Source organism: Hyperoodon ampullatus (assembly GCF_949752795.1).
Source record: "Hyperoodon ampullatus genome assembly, chromosome: 8".
Classification (NCBI taxonomy): Eukaryota; Metazoa; Chordata; class Mammalia; order Artiodactyla; family Ziphiidae; genus Hyperoodon; species Hyperoodon ampullatus.
Window position 1 is genome coordinate 36627503 of NC_136921.1, and position 19395 is coordinate 36646897.

Consider the following 19395-nt stretch of genomic DNA (forward strand, 5'->3'; position numbering starts at 1 on the left):
GAGGTTCCCTGGACTTGGAAGAGGACGGGCGTGAGCAACCATGGCCGGGCAACGCTTCCCGGTACCCCGGCTCGAGGGCGTTTCGCAGGAGCAGTTCATGGAGCACCTCTATCCGCAGGTGAGGCCCTCTTGCGGGGCAGAACCGCGGGAAGCCGGTGGATACCCGTCCCTAGCGCTCCAGCGGCTCCGAATTGGTTTCCTGCGATCCAGGGTGTGGGAGAAGGTGGCTGTCGGCTGAAGGTGGCTGGTTGGCCCGGCGGCCAAGGGAGAGGGTACATGGGGGATGTTGACTGGCTCATCTGTTAAGTTTTCCGTTCCACGTATCTGGGGAGCAGGTTGACGGCAGAGCGCTGGCTACGAGAAATATTTTGCCTAAGAAGCCCTGCTAGCTGCTTAGCGGCCTTGCGGGAGTCTGATTACGAAGTCTTCTACCGTTACCATGGCAACCCAGGGGGGTTTCCCCCCCCCCCCCGCCTCCAGTCTTCCATCGGGTTTCCTAAAATCTAGAGGAGGTTTCAGCCAGTGGCTTGAACGGCGCCTGTCAGTCTACGCGAGTTAATGGATCTGAAGAAGTTTTTCACTGCACTGAGCCAAAAGGGGAAGCAATGGGAATCCCCCGACAAACTTCCAATGGTCTTGGATTCTAACTAACGTGGGTTCTAGTTCAGATGTTCCATTCTCTTATACGTATAATTCGAACCTTAGTTCTCAGAGAAAAATACTAATGGGGGAAAAAAGTGTTTTTACTTGCTTTGCAAGGGAATCTAGTCTTCAGAAAAACTAAGAATAAAGAGGGCAGCAGATACTTACAGAAAAAAAAAAAGTAACCCACAGGTTTACAGTTAGCCTGCTCATGATAAAGAAACCCGCCCCCCCAGCAATTTTAGTTGATATTTACACCTATAAGGGTAGTCATTGAGCTACAGTCCTGAGTATTACAAAAGTCAGGGATGAAATTTTTTTCTTTTAGGAGTTAGCAACCTATAGGGAGGATTAAAGCCTTAATTTCTTGGGGGACTAGTGCTAGATAGATTGTTGTCCTCCCTACCCCACCGCAGGACACGTTAGTATAAGATGCCTTCAGGACAGTATTATGAAGACCAAATGTTGTACGTATGTGGAAATGCTTTGGAAGATGAATAGCAAAAAGTGTTTTGTAGTTTAGGCTTCCCAGACAAGACATACAATATGTCACAAAGCATCACTAAGATTCATAAAGTGGAAAATTACAAACAACACTCTGGTCACAATGTAATAAAACTAGAAATTAATAACTAAATTGCAAAACAAGACATTTTTACCTGAAAACACTAAAGAAAAGCTGTGAGGGGTTATAGTCCTATCAGATTTTTAAACATGTTTTAATATTTAATAGTGTGGTACGGGTGCATTAATAGACAGACCAGAGGAATAAAATAGAAAGTCTGGATGAAGATAGATGTGTGTACACACACACAAGTATTTATCCAGGCTCTGGAGTTATTTATATGTATGTGGAAATTTATCATGTGATGAACGTGACATTTTAAAAATCACTGGGGCAAAGATGGACTTTTAAATAAATGGTGCTTGGACAAGTGGATGGTCACAGTCATTTAGAAAATGATGAAATTAGATTTATATCTGACACCGTACGCAAGAGTGATCTCCAAATGGATCAGAGATCTAAATTAAAAAAAAGAAACTACATTAAGTATTAGAGGAAAACATGGGTAAATTTCTCTGCAATCTAGGTCTACGGAAGGGCTTTCTAACTATGACTCAGGTGTGATAAATGATTAAAATTGTACATAAAATACAAACTGGGAGAAAAATATTTGCAACATATTTCATTAAAGGGCAGTAAAAGCCCATGTATGTAAAGAAGTTTTAAAAATTAATGGGGGGAGGGCAAAAATCTGATTAAAAATGAACAGTTGACAAAAAGATAAAAACGGCATCTAAACACATGAAAAGATGTTCAGTTTTATTCATAAGAGAAATTAAACTGAGATACCATTTATCTATAATATTGGCAAAAATCAAAAGTTTTTTTTTTTTTTTTTTTGCGGTACGCGGGCCTCTCACTGTTGTGGCCTCTCCCGTGGCGGAGCACAGGCTCTGGACGCGCAGGCTCAGTGGCCATGGCTCACGGGCCCAGCCGCTCCGCGGCATGTGGGATCTTCCTGGATCAGGGCACGAACCCCTGTCCCCTGCATCGGCAGGCGGACTCTCAACCACTGCACCACCAGAGAAGCCCAAAAAGGTTTTAATAATAATATTCTTTGGGTCTGTGAAGAAACTGGTACTCTCACGTTTTATGCCAAGTAGTACAACCCTCATGGAGGGGAATTTGGCATATCTAACAAAACTACTGATGTGTTTACTTTATGATATGGCAATTCCTCTTTCAGAATTTACTCTGGGGATATATTTCCAACAGTATGAAAATTTCTAGTGTCTATTATGCTTGCAAATTATTACAAATAACCTAAAAACCTATGCATAGGAGACTGATTAAATTGTCCACTTACATGAAGGTGTACTAAGCTGTAAAAAAGAATGAGGGAAATAATCTGAACTGATAGTAGTGATTTCCAGGATATATTTTTAAATTTTTAAAAAAAAGCAAATTACAAAAACAATACATAATAAGACACTTTTTGTATAAAAAAGAAGGGGAAATAAGAAAGTATATATATTTTTGGTCACTATGCAAAAAAGAAATACAGGGACGATAAGCCAGACATTAATGAGACTGGTTATCTATAGGGGATGAATGATTACGAGGTGGGTGATTATAGATGCGGTGACCTTTTTTGTATAATTTTGACTTTGGAGATCACGTTACTGTTTTATATTCTACAGTAATAGTAATGATAAAATTAACAAGGATGAGGAATGGTTCCAAAAAACCAACCAAACTCTAATGTAGAATATAAAAGTAACAAGTGAACCTAAGTAAGGAAGAGGAGGAGAAGTAACCTAGGTCACTTTTGAACACAGTACTTTGATTATGTATCAGTCTAAAACCAAAAAGAACCATAAACAATACTGAATTCTAGTTTGTATTTTTTTTTAATCAATTCCTTTTATTATGTGACTGTGAAATATCAACTCTACTGTCTCCAATAAAGAACCAATAATTACTTTTATAACATTAAGATAAAGTCATTTATAAAGACAGTATCTTTCTTGCACTTATGACTAATCCATTATAAACAAATGCCAATCTTAAAAACACAGCTCCAGAGTAAGTGCAGTTACACTGAGTACAGATAAGAAAGTACAAGGAGCTCATTGGCTATGCTACACCAAGTGGATGAAAAGTAAAATTGATTTTATACTGGAAGTCTATATAAATAAATAAATACAATCCTATCTTTTTTTTTCCTGTATGTATGCTTAGATTTCTTGTACAAATAACAGAATGCTCCATTTCATTCACTTCAGCAGGATGAGCTCTTTAGAAAAAGACTGAAAAAAAAGATTTGATAATCAACTTCCAAATTTTATGCTTATTTTTTTCTATTTCCATCAATTCCCCGACATAGTTAACATGAACAGGAAAATCTTTTCAGTAAATTAAGCAACTGAAGACTCAAGTGAAGTCTCAAAGGTCTTGAAGAACTCTGGCAAGTCACATATATCCCATGTTGCTTTTGGTTTCCCACCTCTTCTTTGCTTCAAACCCCCAGGCAAGTTTCTTCTAGTTTCTTCTAGTTTGTAGACTTTTTTTTACAGTGGTATAACTTAGCAATTGCAAAAGCACTTATTGTGAATTCTGGGATTGTACAATTCATTAAACATTGAGGATGATAGGAACCAGGTTTCCCACTAAGAGAAGGGAGTTCACAAATATATAAACAATGAATATTAGAATAAATCTTGTGGTATAAGATCAGAATTAGGTATCCATATTGGAGGTATCATGGTTCATCATACATCCATTAATTGTGTGTGTGTGTGTGTGTGTGTGTGTGTGTGTGTGTGTGTATAGTACATATTGAGAGAGAAAGAGAAATGGATAAATAGATATAACTATATGCATATGCAGAATATGTGTGTGTATATATATATTTGGGGAGGAGAGAGTGAGTATATACACACCTTCATGTGTTTCCTAGCTCTGTCCACTGAGAAGGCCTAGAAGTAATGACACACCAACAGTCATAAACACATTCAGCACCCAGATCATGGTTTCTAAACAGCATTCCCCACTAGAAGAAACCAGAGCTGCTTGAAGAAATGACTAGAGGGCTGGGACAGAGATGTAAAAGGATACTGGATTGTGTTATTTTTCCGTAAAGTAAGAAGTGCTCAGGTAAAATGTCACAAGAGGCAGCTCGAAGGGACTCCTGCTGGCCAAATCTGGGATAACTTGAGCATCAAAATTATATCAGTAAAATATAACTCAGTGAATAAGATAAGTGAATGGAGAAGTTAGAGCTGATTTTTACATTAGAATACCAACTAGTACATGTAGAAGGTGATGGAGCTTTTTTTTTAATCACGATTTTTACACTCATCGTAGCAATACTTGATTGAGACAGGAATTACCAGTTGATCAAAATTAACATCATAAATAATAGGGAAAATATCATGTGCTACCTGATGTGTTGCACTGAGAAAGACACAACATTGCTTTTGTGGTACATTCTTTCCAAAAATGAGTAACCTGAATCTAATCATGAAGAAACATCGGATAAACCCAAGTTGAAGGCCATTCTACAAAATAACTAGCCTGTACTCTTCAAAAATGTCAGTGTCATAGAAGAGAGTCTGATGAACTGTTCCAGAGTAAAAGAGATATAGTAATTAAATACAATGTGGCATCTCAGAAATAGGGAAAAAAATATAGAGGATATTATAAGGAAAATTAGCAAAATTTGGATACAGACTGGATTAAAGTATTATATCAGTGTTAAATATAATTTTGATAATTATTGTTGTTATATAAAAGAATGTCTTTGTTCTCAGAAAATATACTCAAGTTTTAGAGATAAAGGAGCATGATGTCAGCAACTTACACTGAACTAGTTCAGAAAAAATTAAATTATCTTTAATATGTTTCTCTCTGTACACATATAACAAGAGTGAGAGCAGATGGTAAAGTAAGTGGAGCAAAATGTTAAATTAACAACTAGTGACTCAGAGTAAATGGTATATGGGAGTTCTTTGTAATGTTCTTACAACTTTTCTGTGAGTTTAGAATGGTATCAAAATAAAAAGTTGCAAACAGTATTTGAGTATAAAGCACAAATTTTAATCAGTTGTATTTTTTATCATAAATAACACTCTAGAGAATGCTTTAATAATACTCAGATTTCTCTTGTTTCTAAGCCTATGGTGGCACTTCTGTTTTGTTCGGTTTTGTTTTCCTAATGTTAAAATTTTGTTCTAACTATATTACATGGGTCCTCTTCCTGTTTTAGTTACAGCATGAATTGTCAGAAGGTTTGATTTTTAGCATCTTGGGATAAAGAATCATTTCTTATTTGTTTTTATCCCTTTATTACCAAATACAGCTCCTGATACATTGTTGGTTTTCCCTAATTTTTGGTTGATTTTTTCCACACAGAGAAAACCTCTAGTGTTGGAAGGAATTGATTTGGGGACATGTACAAGCAAATGGACGGTGGATTACCTAAGCCAAATTGGAGGGAGGAAAGAGGTGAAGATTCATGTTGCTGCAGTTGCCCAGATGGACTTCATTAGTAAGAACTTTGTGTATAGGTATTTTCTTCTGAGGTTTATTCTGGGGATACACATAACTTTTTTTAAACCTTTAAAATATTTTTGCATTATTATACAAAGACCATATAGCATTTTCTCTTTTGGCTAGTTTGATATAATTGTGGAATAGCTTACTAATTTTTAAAGAATGGCTTTTAAAAGACAAGAATTCTGAGCTTACATAATTATACAAAGACATTTCCAAAGACCATTTTAAAAATATGGTGTATACCCAGTACCTTCTGGAGTCATGGAAAGAGCAGAATTTCTGTAACTAAAGTTAGATTCATCTAAACTCGGTGTACTGTATTCATTCAGTGCTTCATTAATTAGTTGACCCTCCCACATTAGTAATTGTTATCTAGAGTAATAAATTCTAAAGTCTTCCTTTATAACCTATTTTGATTTTTAAATGCCCTATTTTGGGAAGATTTTTTAATTCCAGATTGTTTTTAGATAAGTATAAGCTCATGTTTTCTTTTTCTGCCCGCCCTCTCCAGAAATATAAGACAAGTGGTTGCTATGTTTGGTATAATCTTTTATCAACTTGGATAAATCAGGCTTAATTTTCTTTTTTGTCCAAATAATCTTAAATACTTTAAATGTCCCTCATGGTTGTCATTTTATGCTTTGGAATGTCTTAAAAGTAAAAGATAGTTAACTGCTGTGGAATATCTAAACTTGAAAGCTTTAAATGCTACAGCCTTATAGATTTAGTATGCTATTTATTCCCATGAGTTTATTCCCTTGAGTTTCACTAAAAATGTTAAATTTAAAAACAAACAGCTTTCAAATTCTGAGCACGTGCAGTTCCCAGCGAATTCAGTCTATTGAAAAACCATGTTGTTCACAAAAGACTGATTTTTAAAGAAAGGTGGCTTTCACTGTTCCTTCCAGAGTTTAAAGATGAGTTAAACAGAGCTTCTAATGTCCAGGGCCATTCTTTTCTCAGTAGAGTTTCCCAAGTTCATATAGCAGCTTGCCAAAGCATTTCTCGGTTTTTGATCCTTTGAATATTTGCCATTAGAGTTTTGGTTTTTAATAGGCCATGGTTTGAATTTAATTACCATAAATTTTTCCAAGTGTAAGAACTTTTCATTTTTTATTAAATCAAGAAAGTGGAAGAAAGTGCTGGAATGATGAGCGTTTTTCAGCCTGCAGTTAATGATGTTTATTTTCCAGGGAGCCCAATGCTGTAACAAATGGGTATTGAAACTTCATCTTGAGCTGCCTTGATGTTATGTCATGTCCTATAAACTTTTCAAAACATGTTTTTGAAGCACATATATTATGTAATAGTTCCTATTCCAGCTTCCTCTAAGCCTTTCACTACAGCTCCTAAGGAGTTGCAAGATTAGTTTCTTAGAGTAAGAAGGAAAATAGATTTAGTCATTTTTGGCAGTTATCAGGGAGTAGGAAAGAAGGGAGGCATCTAGACCAAAGCCAGAGACTAGAAAGCAAGAAAACCTACGCACATATATAATTATTATCAGTTCAGTTTAAGGTTGCATTTCTGCTTTTTAAACATTTGAAGATAAATATGTTTCCAAGTCTTAGCTTTTACTTCTCTCCTCTTGGTAGCTCTAACTGTTCTTCCAGAGTCAGTATACTATAAAAAAGAAGAGCCTTGTGTAGTGAAAGGATACTGTTGGTATTCTTCTGGCCATAGATTTTTTTTTAAGTCTGAATCTTATATAAGCTTTGCTTCACTGCTTCTACCTATCACATCATCTGACTCCTATCATCATCCTGCTCTTGTTTGTTATACTTTCATCATTCCTGATCTTGATTTTGCGAAGCAGCCTTTCCAAAATGGGGAGCAGAACAGTGAAGATTTTTTTCTTCTTTTTCTAAATGTTGGTAACTACTGCATGCTGCTGCATTATCATTGTTGTTAACCCCACCATCTGTCCTTTATTGAACACTTACTATATATCAGGTACTGTGCATCCTAGATTATATTACTCTTTTGAACTTCTGTGAGGTAGATTTTTTAAATAATAATTATACAGATGAGGAAATGGAAGTTTAAAAACGTTAAATAACTTACTCAAGATTGTATAGCTCTAAATGATGGAACTAAGACTTATACCCAAATTTGCCTGACTCCACCAAGTCCGAATAATCCTAAGCCCTCTTTGATACTACCTCCCTTACTGGTCTGTATGTCAGTCCAGACAAGTGGAGCTTATATAGCAGATGCCCTTCTTATTGAAACATGCATGGGATAGATAAGACCTTAAGGCCAAGTAACTTAACAATTCATATACCTCATTTCCTCTTCTCTCGGCTTAGTTTCTGTAGAAGCTCTGACAGGTACTACGACCTAAAGGAGAAGGTTGCTGGGGGCACCCGAGTTCTGCTTCTATGGACTGAGCTACTCTATCTGGCCTCTTCTTGTAAAGGTCTTGGGTTCTCTCTAGTAAAAAAGCTAAGCCTTAGCAACCGCACCAATTTCAGAGGTAGTTTTGGCCCAGAGAGGCTTCCACATTGTTCCCGAATTCTTCAAAGATGCTTTGGTAGGAATGAAGAGTATATAGTGAGGTCAGAGATGGAAAACATTAAACAAATAAATTTGTTGATATTATTAGCCAAAACTATAGTAGTAGATTGGTCTGAGTAGATGACAGACTCATTTCTTCTCTCTTGGAGTGCTCACTCTACATAATTATCAGCAGTGTGTCCTCAAATTCTGATTGACACCCGCTAGTCCATAATCTGGCATCAGACTCACTTACCTTTGCAAGAAGATACGAGGCAGGAAACAGTATTCCAGCAGGATAGAATCAGTGGGAGTCCTTATACCAATCCAGAAGCCATTTTTTGGCTCACCAAGTGACAGCTTACTTGTAAGGGAACAAGACTGACTATAGAGGTGGATGCAGAAACACCCTAGCTTCGTTGAGCCACTTAGTCCACAGAAACCAGCAGCGTGAAATGGCTCATGACCGTAGCTTCTCAGTTCCTCCAGGGAACACACTCAGTTACTGAGTTGCACTGCACACAGAGAAGCCAGGTCCTCTGCTTCCTAACAAGTGGCTGTAGTCCACTCACCATCCTTCTAGTCTAGACATAATAAATAAAGGGTCTTTTTATTTTTATTTTTTTTTGGCTGCGCTGCGCAGCATGCCAGATCTTAGTTCCCCGATCAGGGATTGAACCTGTGTCCCCTGCAGGGGAAGCATGGAGTCCTAACCACTGGGCCGCCAGGGGATTCCCAAAGGGTCATATTTTACAATAAACAATGTTACCTGTTCTAACAGCTGACATTCCACATTTATCTTAACCCAGTATGTTTCTAGGAAAACATTGCAAGGTCATCTTCTTACAAGGAAATCTTACCTCCCCAGTACAGATATCAAGTGGAAAGATATTTGAGAATAGGAGTGAAAGATTGCAACTCTTAATCAGAGGTGCGGAGGACGGAGTACAGTGACCCAGATGCTTTTGAAGTCATTGTCTCGATGTTCCTGATAAGGTATCATCTGCAGATGGGGGCAGTACATTTGATTCTAGAAGGTTGAATGGATAGGATGTGACGCAGAGAAAAGATAGCCCTTCAGGCTCAAGAGCATGAGGTAAAGGAAACTTTGCTTCTGTAGTGTTCAGCCCTGTTCACCAGGATGGAAGGAGACAGGCATTTGGGCAGAAATATTTAAGAAGAATAAAACTTGGTCACTTCACTGGAATTCCTGAGCTATTCCTCAGAAGCCTGAAATGACAGAGGGTGGTACAGGAGGATGAGAGCAGTTTTGTGTGCTAGTGCCAGAAGGCAGGCAGGTTGGTGTGAAGCAGAGGGGCTTTGTCTTCATTGGACTGTTTGCTTGTTGTCTCTTCCGAAGTAGCATTGGTATTGATAGCTTGCCCCATTCATCACAAGACTTGTTTTGCCAGGACACTTGAAAATTAGTGGCAATAAAAGTTTGAAAGTTGGTGTATTTCCAAAGATACCATATATACCATAGAACCAGAAACATTTTTCTTAACAGCAACTTGGAATAGGAGTATATTGATATGAGAAGGATCCATCTGTACTGTAGATCTATTTGAAATCAAAATTTCAGACAACCTAGGTCAAATAAGCTCAATGCTAAATGAATTTTGAAAATTTAGAATTCCGCATAATAGGTTATAATAAAAATTATGGATATTGTAAAACAGAAGATAGATCAAACTCCAACAAGCAGTGTGTGTGTGTATACACACACACACACACACACACACACACATATACACACATATATATATATAGTGACTAGAGTATTACTAGATGATGTATTGTTACTAAGTCCAAGGATTCTTTGGTGTTTATTTCAGAACTTTACCTTTTGGCAAGTTGGTTCAGAGGGCAGCTGAAGAAAAGCATAAGGAATTCTTTATTTCAGAGGTAATTGCTTTTAACACATTTTCTTAAGAAAGCATTAATATGTAAATACTAAATTATTTTCTTATAAAAGAATATTAGATATGTAAGAACTGTAGCCTTCCATATATCCTAGCTGTGTTATTTATTAGGTCTCAAACCTTGTCCAAATTATCTTTCTGTGCCTCAGTGTTCTCATCTATGAAACAGGAATAATAACGGTACCTATTTCATAAGGTTTTTGTGACAGTTAACTAAATAAAATCCATAGAGTACTTAGCACAGTGCCTGACACGTAGGAACCACTCACTAAATGTTAGCTATTAATATTACTTCCTCTGAAAATGCTTTGGTCTGATATGCCAAGTTCAAATGCTAATGGAGAACTTTATTTTCATATCTTACTATTAGACTATTTCTATATTATTGTTATTATCAATGTGATTTCTATTGTATGTATTTACTATAATATTTGCTCAGGATTAAAGGCAGAAGAATTCTACTTATTTACATTATAATCCAGCTTTAAATAATTGAAATGTCTTGAGATAAGGCATTGAGGCCTTTATAAATACATTTAAAAAAATTTACTCTTATCTCAAAAGCACATTTGAAAAATAAACTGCTTTTTAAGCTTTGAAGAAAGCTATTGTCTGCATCTGAGCCAGCTGGGCTGCTGGTCAGTTTGGTGGTAAAAAGTGTTGTGTTTTCACAGTTCTCTCATCGGCTGATGTTTACACTAGATCCACCAGTATCCCTACAAACTCCAGAAATCTGTATTCTATAGTATGACTAGAATATCTACTAAAACTGAATCCATTAGCTGTACCTGAAAAATGTTTTTTAACTTTACAGCCATGCTTTAACATACATGTTCAGTTGCCCTTTGGTATCAGTCCTTTCCTGTCCAAGGGTAATGAGTGGCACAGATGTAAATAGCCATGAAATGTCAAGTGAAGTAAAAGAAACAGAGACAAGATAAAGGGATTAAAGTCTAAAAATTAGGGTGAGTGTGTAAGTAAGATGAATATGGACTATTAGTTCAGTTCTCTAGGAAGCATACGCTGAGATGGAATTAGGACTACAAAAGGTTTATTGGGAAGTAATGCCTGAGAAAGGAAAGGAGAGGATTGGGTAGAGGGTGCCATCAGATGGTGATACAGAGCTGACAGTCTCTCTGCCAGCTCAGTGTGGAACTCCTGAGCGAAGACGACCTCTTAGAGGAGTCCTGTCTTGGGTAGCAATGTCTAGGCCTTTTACCATCTTGCTTAGTCATTGCCTGGGGCTACCCCACGAAGAGCCTGACCTTTAGTTCAAAGGGTGAGGTGGACCTGCAGGAGTAAACAGCTGGCAGCTGTAACTTAATCACACTCCTTGCAATAAGTTATGAATCCTTTCTTGAAGGGCAGTCTGCGGCGCATCTCTGTACCTGCCACATGAATTTACCTTTTAAATCCTGAAACATTAGAACTGGTAGAAACTCTTAGAATTTTAAAGAACATACTTTGAAATCTATTTAGCCAGTAGTAAATTTATGGAACTTATCTGATATGGTACTAGTTAAAATTTTAAAAGCAGTGAATCTAGGAGTTTAGTAAAATTTATGAACAGAGATGTATAATATATTGTTAGGGTAAATGAGATATATTTTGAAGTTTGTGTTATAATGGTCAATGTAAGTATAAAAGAGGCAGAATTCTTGAGTTGGGTTGCCCCTGTGCTTGACCTGATATATCTCAGTTCTCTAATTATTACAGGAAATGCAGGCAATACAGTGCTTCATAATTCAAATAGTTCCCTATTAGAGCTACTCAGTGAAGTTATAATTGAGTATTTTTTAAAGCATCAACTTAAACTTACTACTATGAAATGACATATTTCTAATTCGTACATGAGCTGACTCTTAAGGATTTGGTTTGAGAATTATGTGATTAGGGATAAACTTAGCTTTATAAAATGCAATGTTTCAGATTTTTAAAAAATTATTTTTAAAAGTATAAAGTATTTTATTTATCTTCTGTTCTACATTTATATTATATTAGTTTGTCGTTGGCCCTTAGCAATGCTCTGAGATCATATGTGCTCTACAAATGGGGGTTCTTTTAAGTCTTAAGACACTGTTAAGATTGTAAATAATTTGGAGTATAAAGTCTAAATTAAGCATTGTGGCTTTAGATGTGGTATGTGTGTGTCGCCTTTAGGATTTATTTTACTTAATGTTTTGTGGATTCTGTCGTTATTACAAGCGGCATATAGAGACATTTCTTCATACAGCCACCAGAGAGCATTAGTAGAAAGGGTAAGAAAATGGAACTTTTTCAAAAATGACTTAAGAGGGTTAGCTTTTCAGATTCATTTCCTTCCATCTTTACTTTCTAATATTTTTAAGTGAATACTGATGTTGTTTTTCTTTGGAATGTTTAAGGATGAGAAGTACTACCTACGATCACTTGGAGAAGACCCTAGAAAGGTAAGAATTCTGAATGTAACTAGTTGTCTAATCTCTCCACAATTGAGAAATCTGTTCTACTGTTTATTTTACAGATGGCCATTCAGCTAATAAAATACAATCTAAAATAATTATAAAAATCCTGGATAATTCATATATATGTATTCAGAATCAAATTGATATGGACACAGTGTTAAGGAGTGGTCCCTAAAATGATCAAGTCAGATTCTATCTTTTCTCTTTATGGCACTATTATTTCTTTACCTTCTTTTATTCTTCTCCCGTAGTAGTACCCACAGGTTTTATGTAATTGATAACATTCAAGTTGATGACTCCTAAACTTAAATATTAGAGTAGATGGCAATTGTATGATTCTTAAAGTAGGAAGAACTTTTCTATTAGTGAAGCATATTAAGCTTAACAATAGTGATATTATTGAATGTCTTGGTACATAGTCTGTCATTCCTTCAGTTGAAAGGTCATGCGTTGGCTATGGTCACACCCTAGTATTTTAAAGCAGTGAGCAGAGTTTTGCCCCATTCCTCCTTATTATCATGGGCTCTGATGGCAGCCTTAGATAAAATAAGCATTATGCCAACATTGTGTTTATTATTAAAGTTCTCATTATGTTTCTCTCAATGCAGGATGTTGCAGATATCAGAAAGCAGTTTCCTTTATTGGAAGGAGATATTAAGTTTCCAAAATTCTTCAAAGAAGAGCAGTTCTTTTCCAGTGTTTTTCGAATTAGCTCACCAGGATTACAACTTTGGACCCACTATGATGTATGCTACATAAATGAGAAATCTAAAACTACAGTAGCTCTTTAGAATTTATGGACTTAACATTCAGTTTCAACTTTCTGGAGGTTACCCCAAAGATCTTTGACATGTAATTTGCTGAAACATGAGGTTTGAAAACAGGTGCTCTGCAAGGCAGTGGTATGGGAGTGAATTATTTTAGTTAATGCCAAAGCCTAGTTAGTTTCTTATATTTGCATTTCTCTGTAGTCTTATTCTTGGTTCCTCATTATATATATACTAAGTTTTTTGAAGTGTTTTTTTTTACATGTGAAAAGTGGACCAGATGAGGGGGAAAGCTGCAAAAGTGGGAAAAATGTTAAGGTTGTAGTATGAGGATGTTGAAGTGCTACATGACTAGGTGGAACCATTGTTGAGGAGAAAGGCAGAAGTTTGTGGAGAGCCATTTCCAATTATAAGAATTTGGGGACACCTGAAGGTCTTAGGCTGTATATCCCTTGAGAATGTCAAGTGTCTACTGTATTTATTGAGCAGCAAGATGTGTAGAGTATTGATCTTGATCATTTATTCTGTGGTGTTACAATTTTATTTGCTTAAACATATGCATATAAGTATCTAAAAATATTAAAAATCTAGTATTGTGTTTGGTTTGGTGTTGGGTGGAGAAATTTAGAAAGCTTAAAGCAATACCTAATAGGTTTCTAAAGATAAAAGAATATTTTGAAAAGTTCTGAGTTAAATTTAATAAAGTTTTAGAAGTGTGTTTTACAATTTAGCTGAGGCCCTCAGGAGGATTTTAACATAGTAACTCTATAATTAAATGAGATAGATATAAAGTCTTAGCATATTTTTTAAGGTTTTATTTACATAAATGATAAGGTGAGAAAATGATGTGTTAACTCAAACTTTTTAACTGTATTCAATGACTATATTTTATGTAGTATCCATTTTATCTTAAATATTATGAAGTTTTTCTTAAACATAAAAATAAGTCAAAGGAATGTTAGTTATATAGTTAAAGTTTACATAAGTCAAGGGTTAGTGGTAAAAGGAGAAATGCTTAGGTAGAAGTGATATGTACTCAATAAATAATCATGAATATATCTTGCTTAGTATATATTTAATTCCTTAGCTGAGAATTATGTAGCTCTGCCTTTTAACATTTTTCAAAATTTGTACTAATGTAGTGTACCCTTACAAACACAGGAAAAGTCAGGATTGCTCCATTATTAATAGGTTCATCAAGAAAATTTGCCAAGTTATAGTCCTATAGAAATAATTTGGAAATCAAGATACATACCTATAACCAAATTATGGTTGGCCATATAGTAAAAGAGTTTAGCAGTAGTTGCAGCAGTACCGTGTATTTTCCCAACACCTGGTTTTCCTAAGTGCTTTCAACCTGTTGTCTAATTTTGGCCTTATAGCATTCCTTGACAGATAAGTAAAATAGATACTTACCAAGGGGAGCCTCAAATAGGTGCAACTATACTTGCTGTCAGAATGGTGGGGCAAAGGCAAATAGTTTTCTGACTTCAGATTTCCTAATAGCTTGCCAATCCTTCCCATTTTAAGACAGTGTTGGAGAAATAACGACACAGTTGTGTAACACAACTGTTTTCCTTGTTAGATTAGAATATTACTATAAGTTTTAGGTAATGTGAGTCAAGCTTTATTAAAGGATAGGATTTATGGTTAACTGTTTGGAATACCATTGGTTCTGTGTATTTGAATTTTAGATACTGCTTATTCATAAGTTCTTATTCGTCTTCAGGTAATGGATAACTTCTTAATACAAGTGACAGGAAAAAAGCGTGTTGTACTATTCAGTCCTCGAGATGCCCAATATTTATATTTATCAGGTACTATTTTTTTTTTAAGCTTAAATTTCTGAAGTTTTATTTATTCAGTTAGTTTTTTTTTTAATCTTTTCATTCTCATAGAAAAACTTCTGTAGGGCTTCTTCCTAATTATGATGTATTGTATTCTCCATTGTGTACGTGTATACATGTGATGATAGGCAATATGAAGAATGAGATTTTCAGATTATCTTAATTATATTACGTGGAAGTCAATGGTTATAAATAAAGGATGGGTTACTGAAAATTGTCTTAGGTTTCAGGAGAATAGTAATCATTCTCACATTGTGAGTACACAAAAGTAGTTGTACAGGAAAAAAATATAAATATTCAAATTTATATTTGTGGTTACTTTTTAAAAAAATGCTAACTGCTCAATCTATATTATCCTTTTTTGGAACTTTTCAGGTACTAAATCAGAAGTACTGAATGTAGATAACCCAGACTTAGCTAAATATCCACTGTTTTCCAAGGCTAGACGGTATGAGTGTTCCCTTAAAGCTGGAGATGTATTATTCATTCCTGGTAAGATTTCTAGACTTAAGTAATTTGCTCTTTATAATATTTGTACTCTGTCATCCATCCATTATATGATTATTTTAGTAAAAAAATTTGTTAGATGTATCCTGTCATATACAAGATGATTTTTATACACAGATGTGTGTGTTTAAAATATGCTTAGACAAATTCTTACAGTATTAACAATCTTGTTTTCAAAGGCAACCTATAAATATAATATTATATATATATATAATATTATACTCTAAGTTCTTTATTCTTTTATTAAAGGATATCAAACAAGATACTTTATATCTGGGAGATTATACCTCATTGTACTTTTAAAATCATTTTGTTTCTAAAATATTAACATGTTTTAGAACTGTCACTTAAGTATTTACCAAGAAATAGTAAATATATTTCAAAGCCAAGAGAGATTAGAGATTTTATTAAATATCAAAATGTTACAGTCTTAGTACCTATGATATCTTTTGTGTGCATTATTTTTCTACAGTCTGAATTAGTGTCACTTAATTTTTTTGAACAGTAAATAGGCATTAGTTATTGTTAGTAACCAGTGATATAATTAACATCTGTAATTATTATGCAAAACTGAATACCTGAAGATTATAAAGATTATAAAATCATAATTAAGATTAAAGGGATGCATTAAATTCTATTTATATAGTTTTATTTTCCATTTCTAAGTTAATATGTTTAATAACTTTTCAGTGATAATAAAATTAAGTTAAAAAGTATTAATAATAATATGATGTTCTCATTTGGGACTAGAGTATAAATTCTTTGAGGACAAGGAACCATGTTTTGTTAATCTTTGTATTGTCCTGATAAAATGTCCTTCACATAATTGTGTATAAAAATTTGATACCTTGGGGCTTCCCTGGTGGCGCAGTGGTTGAGAGTCCGCCTGCTGATGCAGGGGACACGGGTTCATGCCCCGGTCCGGGAAGATCCCACGTGCTGCGGAGTGGCTGGGCCCGTGAGCCATGGCCGCTGAGCCTGCGCGTCCGGAGCCTGTGCTCCACAACGGGAGAGGCCACAGCAGTGAGAGGCCCGCGTACCGCAAAAAAAAAAAAAAAAAAAAAAATGATACCTTGACTTCTTAATCTTCATTGAAAACAACCAGCACATTTTTTTTTAACATCTTTATTGGAGTATAATTGCTTTACAATGGTGCGTTAGTTTCTGCTGTATAACAAAGTGAATCAGCTATACATATACATATATCCCCGTTTCTCCTCCCTCTTGCGTCTCCCTCTCACCCTCCCTATCCCACTCCTCTAGGTGGTCACAAACCACCGAGCTGATCTCCCTGTGCTATGTGGCTGCTTCCCACTAGCTATCTATTTTACATTTGGTAGTGTATATGTGTCCATGCCACTCTCACTTCGTTCCAGCTTACCCTTCCCCCTCCCTGTGTCCTCAAGTCCATTCTCTACATCTGTGACTTTATTCCTGTCCTGCCCCTAGGTTCTCAGAACCTTTTTTTTTTTTTTAGATTCCATATATATGTGTTAGCATACATTATTTGTTTTTCTCTTTCTGACTTACTTCACTCTGTATGACAGACTCTAGGTCCATCCACCTCACTACAAATAACTCAATTTCTTTTCTTCTTATGGCTGAGTAATATTCCATTGTATATATGTGCCACATCTTCTTTATCCATTCATCTGTCAATGAACACTTTGGTTGCTTCCATGTCCTGGCTATTGTAAATAGTGCTGCAGTGAACATTGTGGTACATGACTCTTTTTGAATTATGGTTTTCTCAGGGTATATGCCCAGTAGTGGGATTGCTACAACCAGCACATATTTTTTAAATCCATTGCCATTATTTAAATTTTGGGAGCATGGTTAAGGGTGATGCAGTTCTCCCTTATTCTGTATACAACCTTAAAGGGAGAAAAAAAAACAAAACAGAAATACTGAACATCTGCATATATTTTGAAGTAAGAGCAAAATCCCATCTTTGGATGTAGATTTAACAGAATGGTTACCTTTTTTTCCTGTTAAATTGAATTTGGAAAAAAAGGTTCTGAAAGAAAGAGTAGTTAAGATTAAAACCATGTTTGGAACCTAGTTTTGTAAATCAAAATATTTTAAGCTTTTGTTTCTCCTAGAGCACTCAGAATGAGTTTGTTTCTAAAATTTAGCATCTTATAAATCTTCCTTTCTCCTTTCCACAAGATTAAACTTTTTTTGGATGTGACTAGTATTTCATCTTTATTATATTGTAGTGTTGCTTTAGTATTTCTGTAGCACCTGTGTTCTGAAAATACTTAGACTCAATTGAAAACAAAGAATAAAGCTTTCTAGTGGAAGTAAAATATTAATTAGCTCTATGATAAAAGTTTACTCATCCTCTCCACAACCAAAATATTTGCTTTAGTTTTATATACTTATTATAAAGGAACTGAAAGAAATATAAGACAGTTATAATTGCATTAGAAATGTAAAACTGAGGAGGCTACAGTGAATGCAGATTCAAGCAAGTTAGAAAACCAAATGCAGCTTGCACAGGAAGTCTTTGAGAACAAAAGTACTGTACTGAGTCAGAAAAGGTCAAAGATACTCCTCAAATAATTGAAATGTTCTGTGTATAAAAAATGAACACTTTTGATGTGGTTGTGTGACTCAGGAAGTGTAAACAAGTAACACAAAACACAGCCTCAAATTACAGAACTACAAAACAAATATAACTTTATTATGTCTTTCAAGTTAAAAGGAAAAATTGCTCCTTCCAAAGGTTTTAAACGTAGGGTTGTGCTATTGACACCTTAAATTGGTTGGCAATTCATAAAAGTTAAAATGATTCTGTTAAAAGCTGGGAGTGTGCTAACGAAGGGATCCAGTTACAAGAATTATTTCTTGCATTGGCTATAATGCAATTCGTGATATTTCACTGACATTTTGGTTTTTTTTTTTTAACTGTAGCTTTTATTTTTAACTTTTTTTTTTAACTTCTCCAGCTTTATGGTTCCATAATGTAATATCTGAAGAGTTTGGAGTGGGAGTGAATGTCTTTTGGAAGCATCTTCCATCTGAATGCTATGATAAAACGGATACCTATGGAAACAAAGATCCTACAGCAGCATCAAGAGCTGCACAAATTTTGGACAGAGCCTTAAAAACCCTGGCTGAACTACCAGAGGAATACAGGGACTTCTATGCACGGCGAATGGTCTTGCACATTCAAGACAAAGCCTATAGCAAAAACTTTGAATAAATATTGAAGTGAATGCAATGAGCATAAACTTTTAAATACAGTTCAACTCAAATATTGGAAAAGTATAACAAGATGTAAATTATTTTTTTAAAGATTTATCCTTTTTGTTAGAATAGGAAAGATAAATCAATCTCAGATTTACAGATTAAATAAGTATGAAGGCATGTTTGTGTGGTTTCTACTTAATACAGATTGTTGTGGTTGAAAAAGTGCTGCAGTGGGACAGCTCTTTAGCTTTCAGGTGCAAATAACTAAAAATCCAACTTAAAATGACCTAAACAATAAGAAAATGTATTGAATCATTATACATGAAGTCTACTGATAGAAAGGGCTTCAGTATTTCTATTCCAGTGATTCAGAAGGGTCACCAGGAACCTTTGGGGTTTTTTTTTTTTCCCGTTTTCAACTGCAGCATTGGCATCATAGTAGTGCTGGCTGCCCTCGTGGTCATGGGATGGTTGCCAATAGCAGTTGGGGCTGTGTGCATGTTCATTTACATGAAG

The 19395-nt window shown here is 35.3% G+C and overlaps 1 protein-coding gene across 2 annotated transcripts; it reads left to right on the forward strand.

Annotated features, from left to right (window-relative positions):
• Positions 1–40: 40 nt before the first annotated feature.
• On the forward strand, positions 41–18960 carry TYW5 (tRNA-yW synthesizing protein 5; the record flags this gene model as incomplete). Of its 2 annotated transcripts, none has more annotated exons than XM_079709989.1 (8): positions 41–118; positions 5561–5715; positions 10033–10102; positions 12504–12548; positions 13172–13309; positions 15060–15147; positions 15553–15669; positions 18636–18960. In XM_079709989.1, 8 exons carry the CDS (start codon positions 41–43, stop codon positions 18890–18892), a joined length of 948 nt encoding a protein of 315 aa, XP_079566115.1. In that variant the 3' UTR covers positions 18893–18960. The 2 variants fall into 2 exon arrangements, with proteins under 2 accessions (XP_079566115.1, XP_079566114.1); XM_079709988.1 differs by having other exon boundaries at positions 5561–5696; positions 10011–10102.
• Positions 18961–19395: the final 435 nt, after the last annotated feature.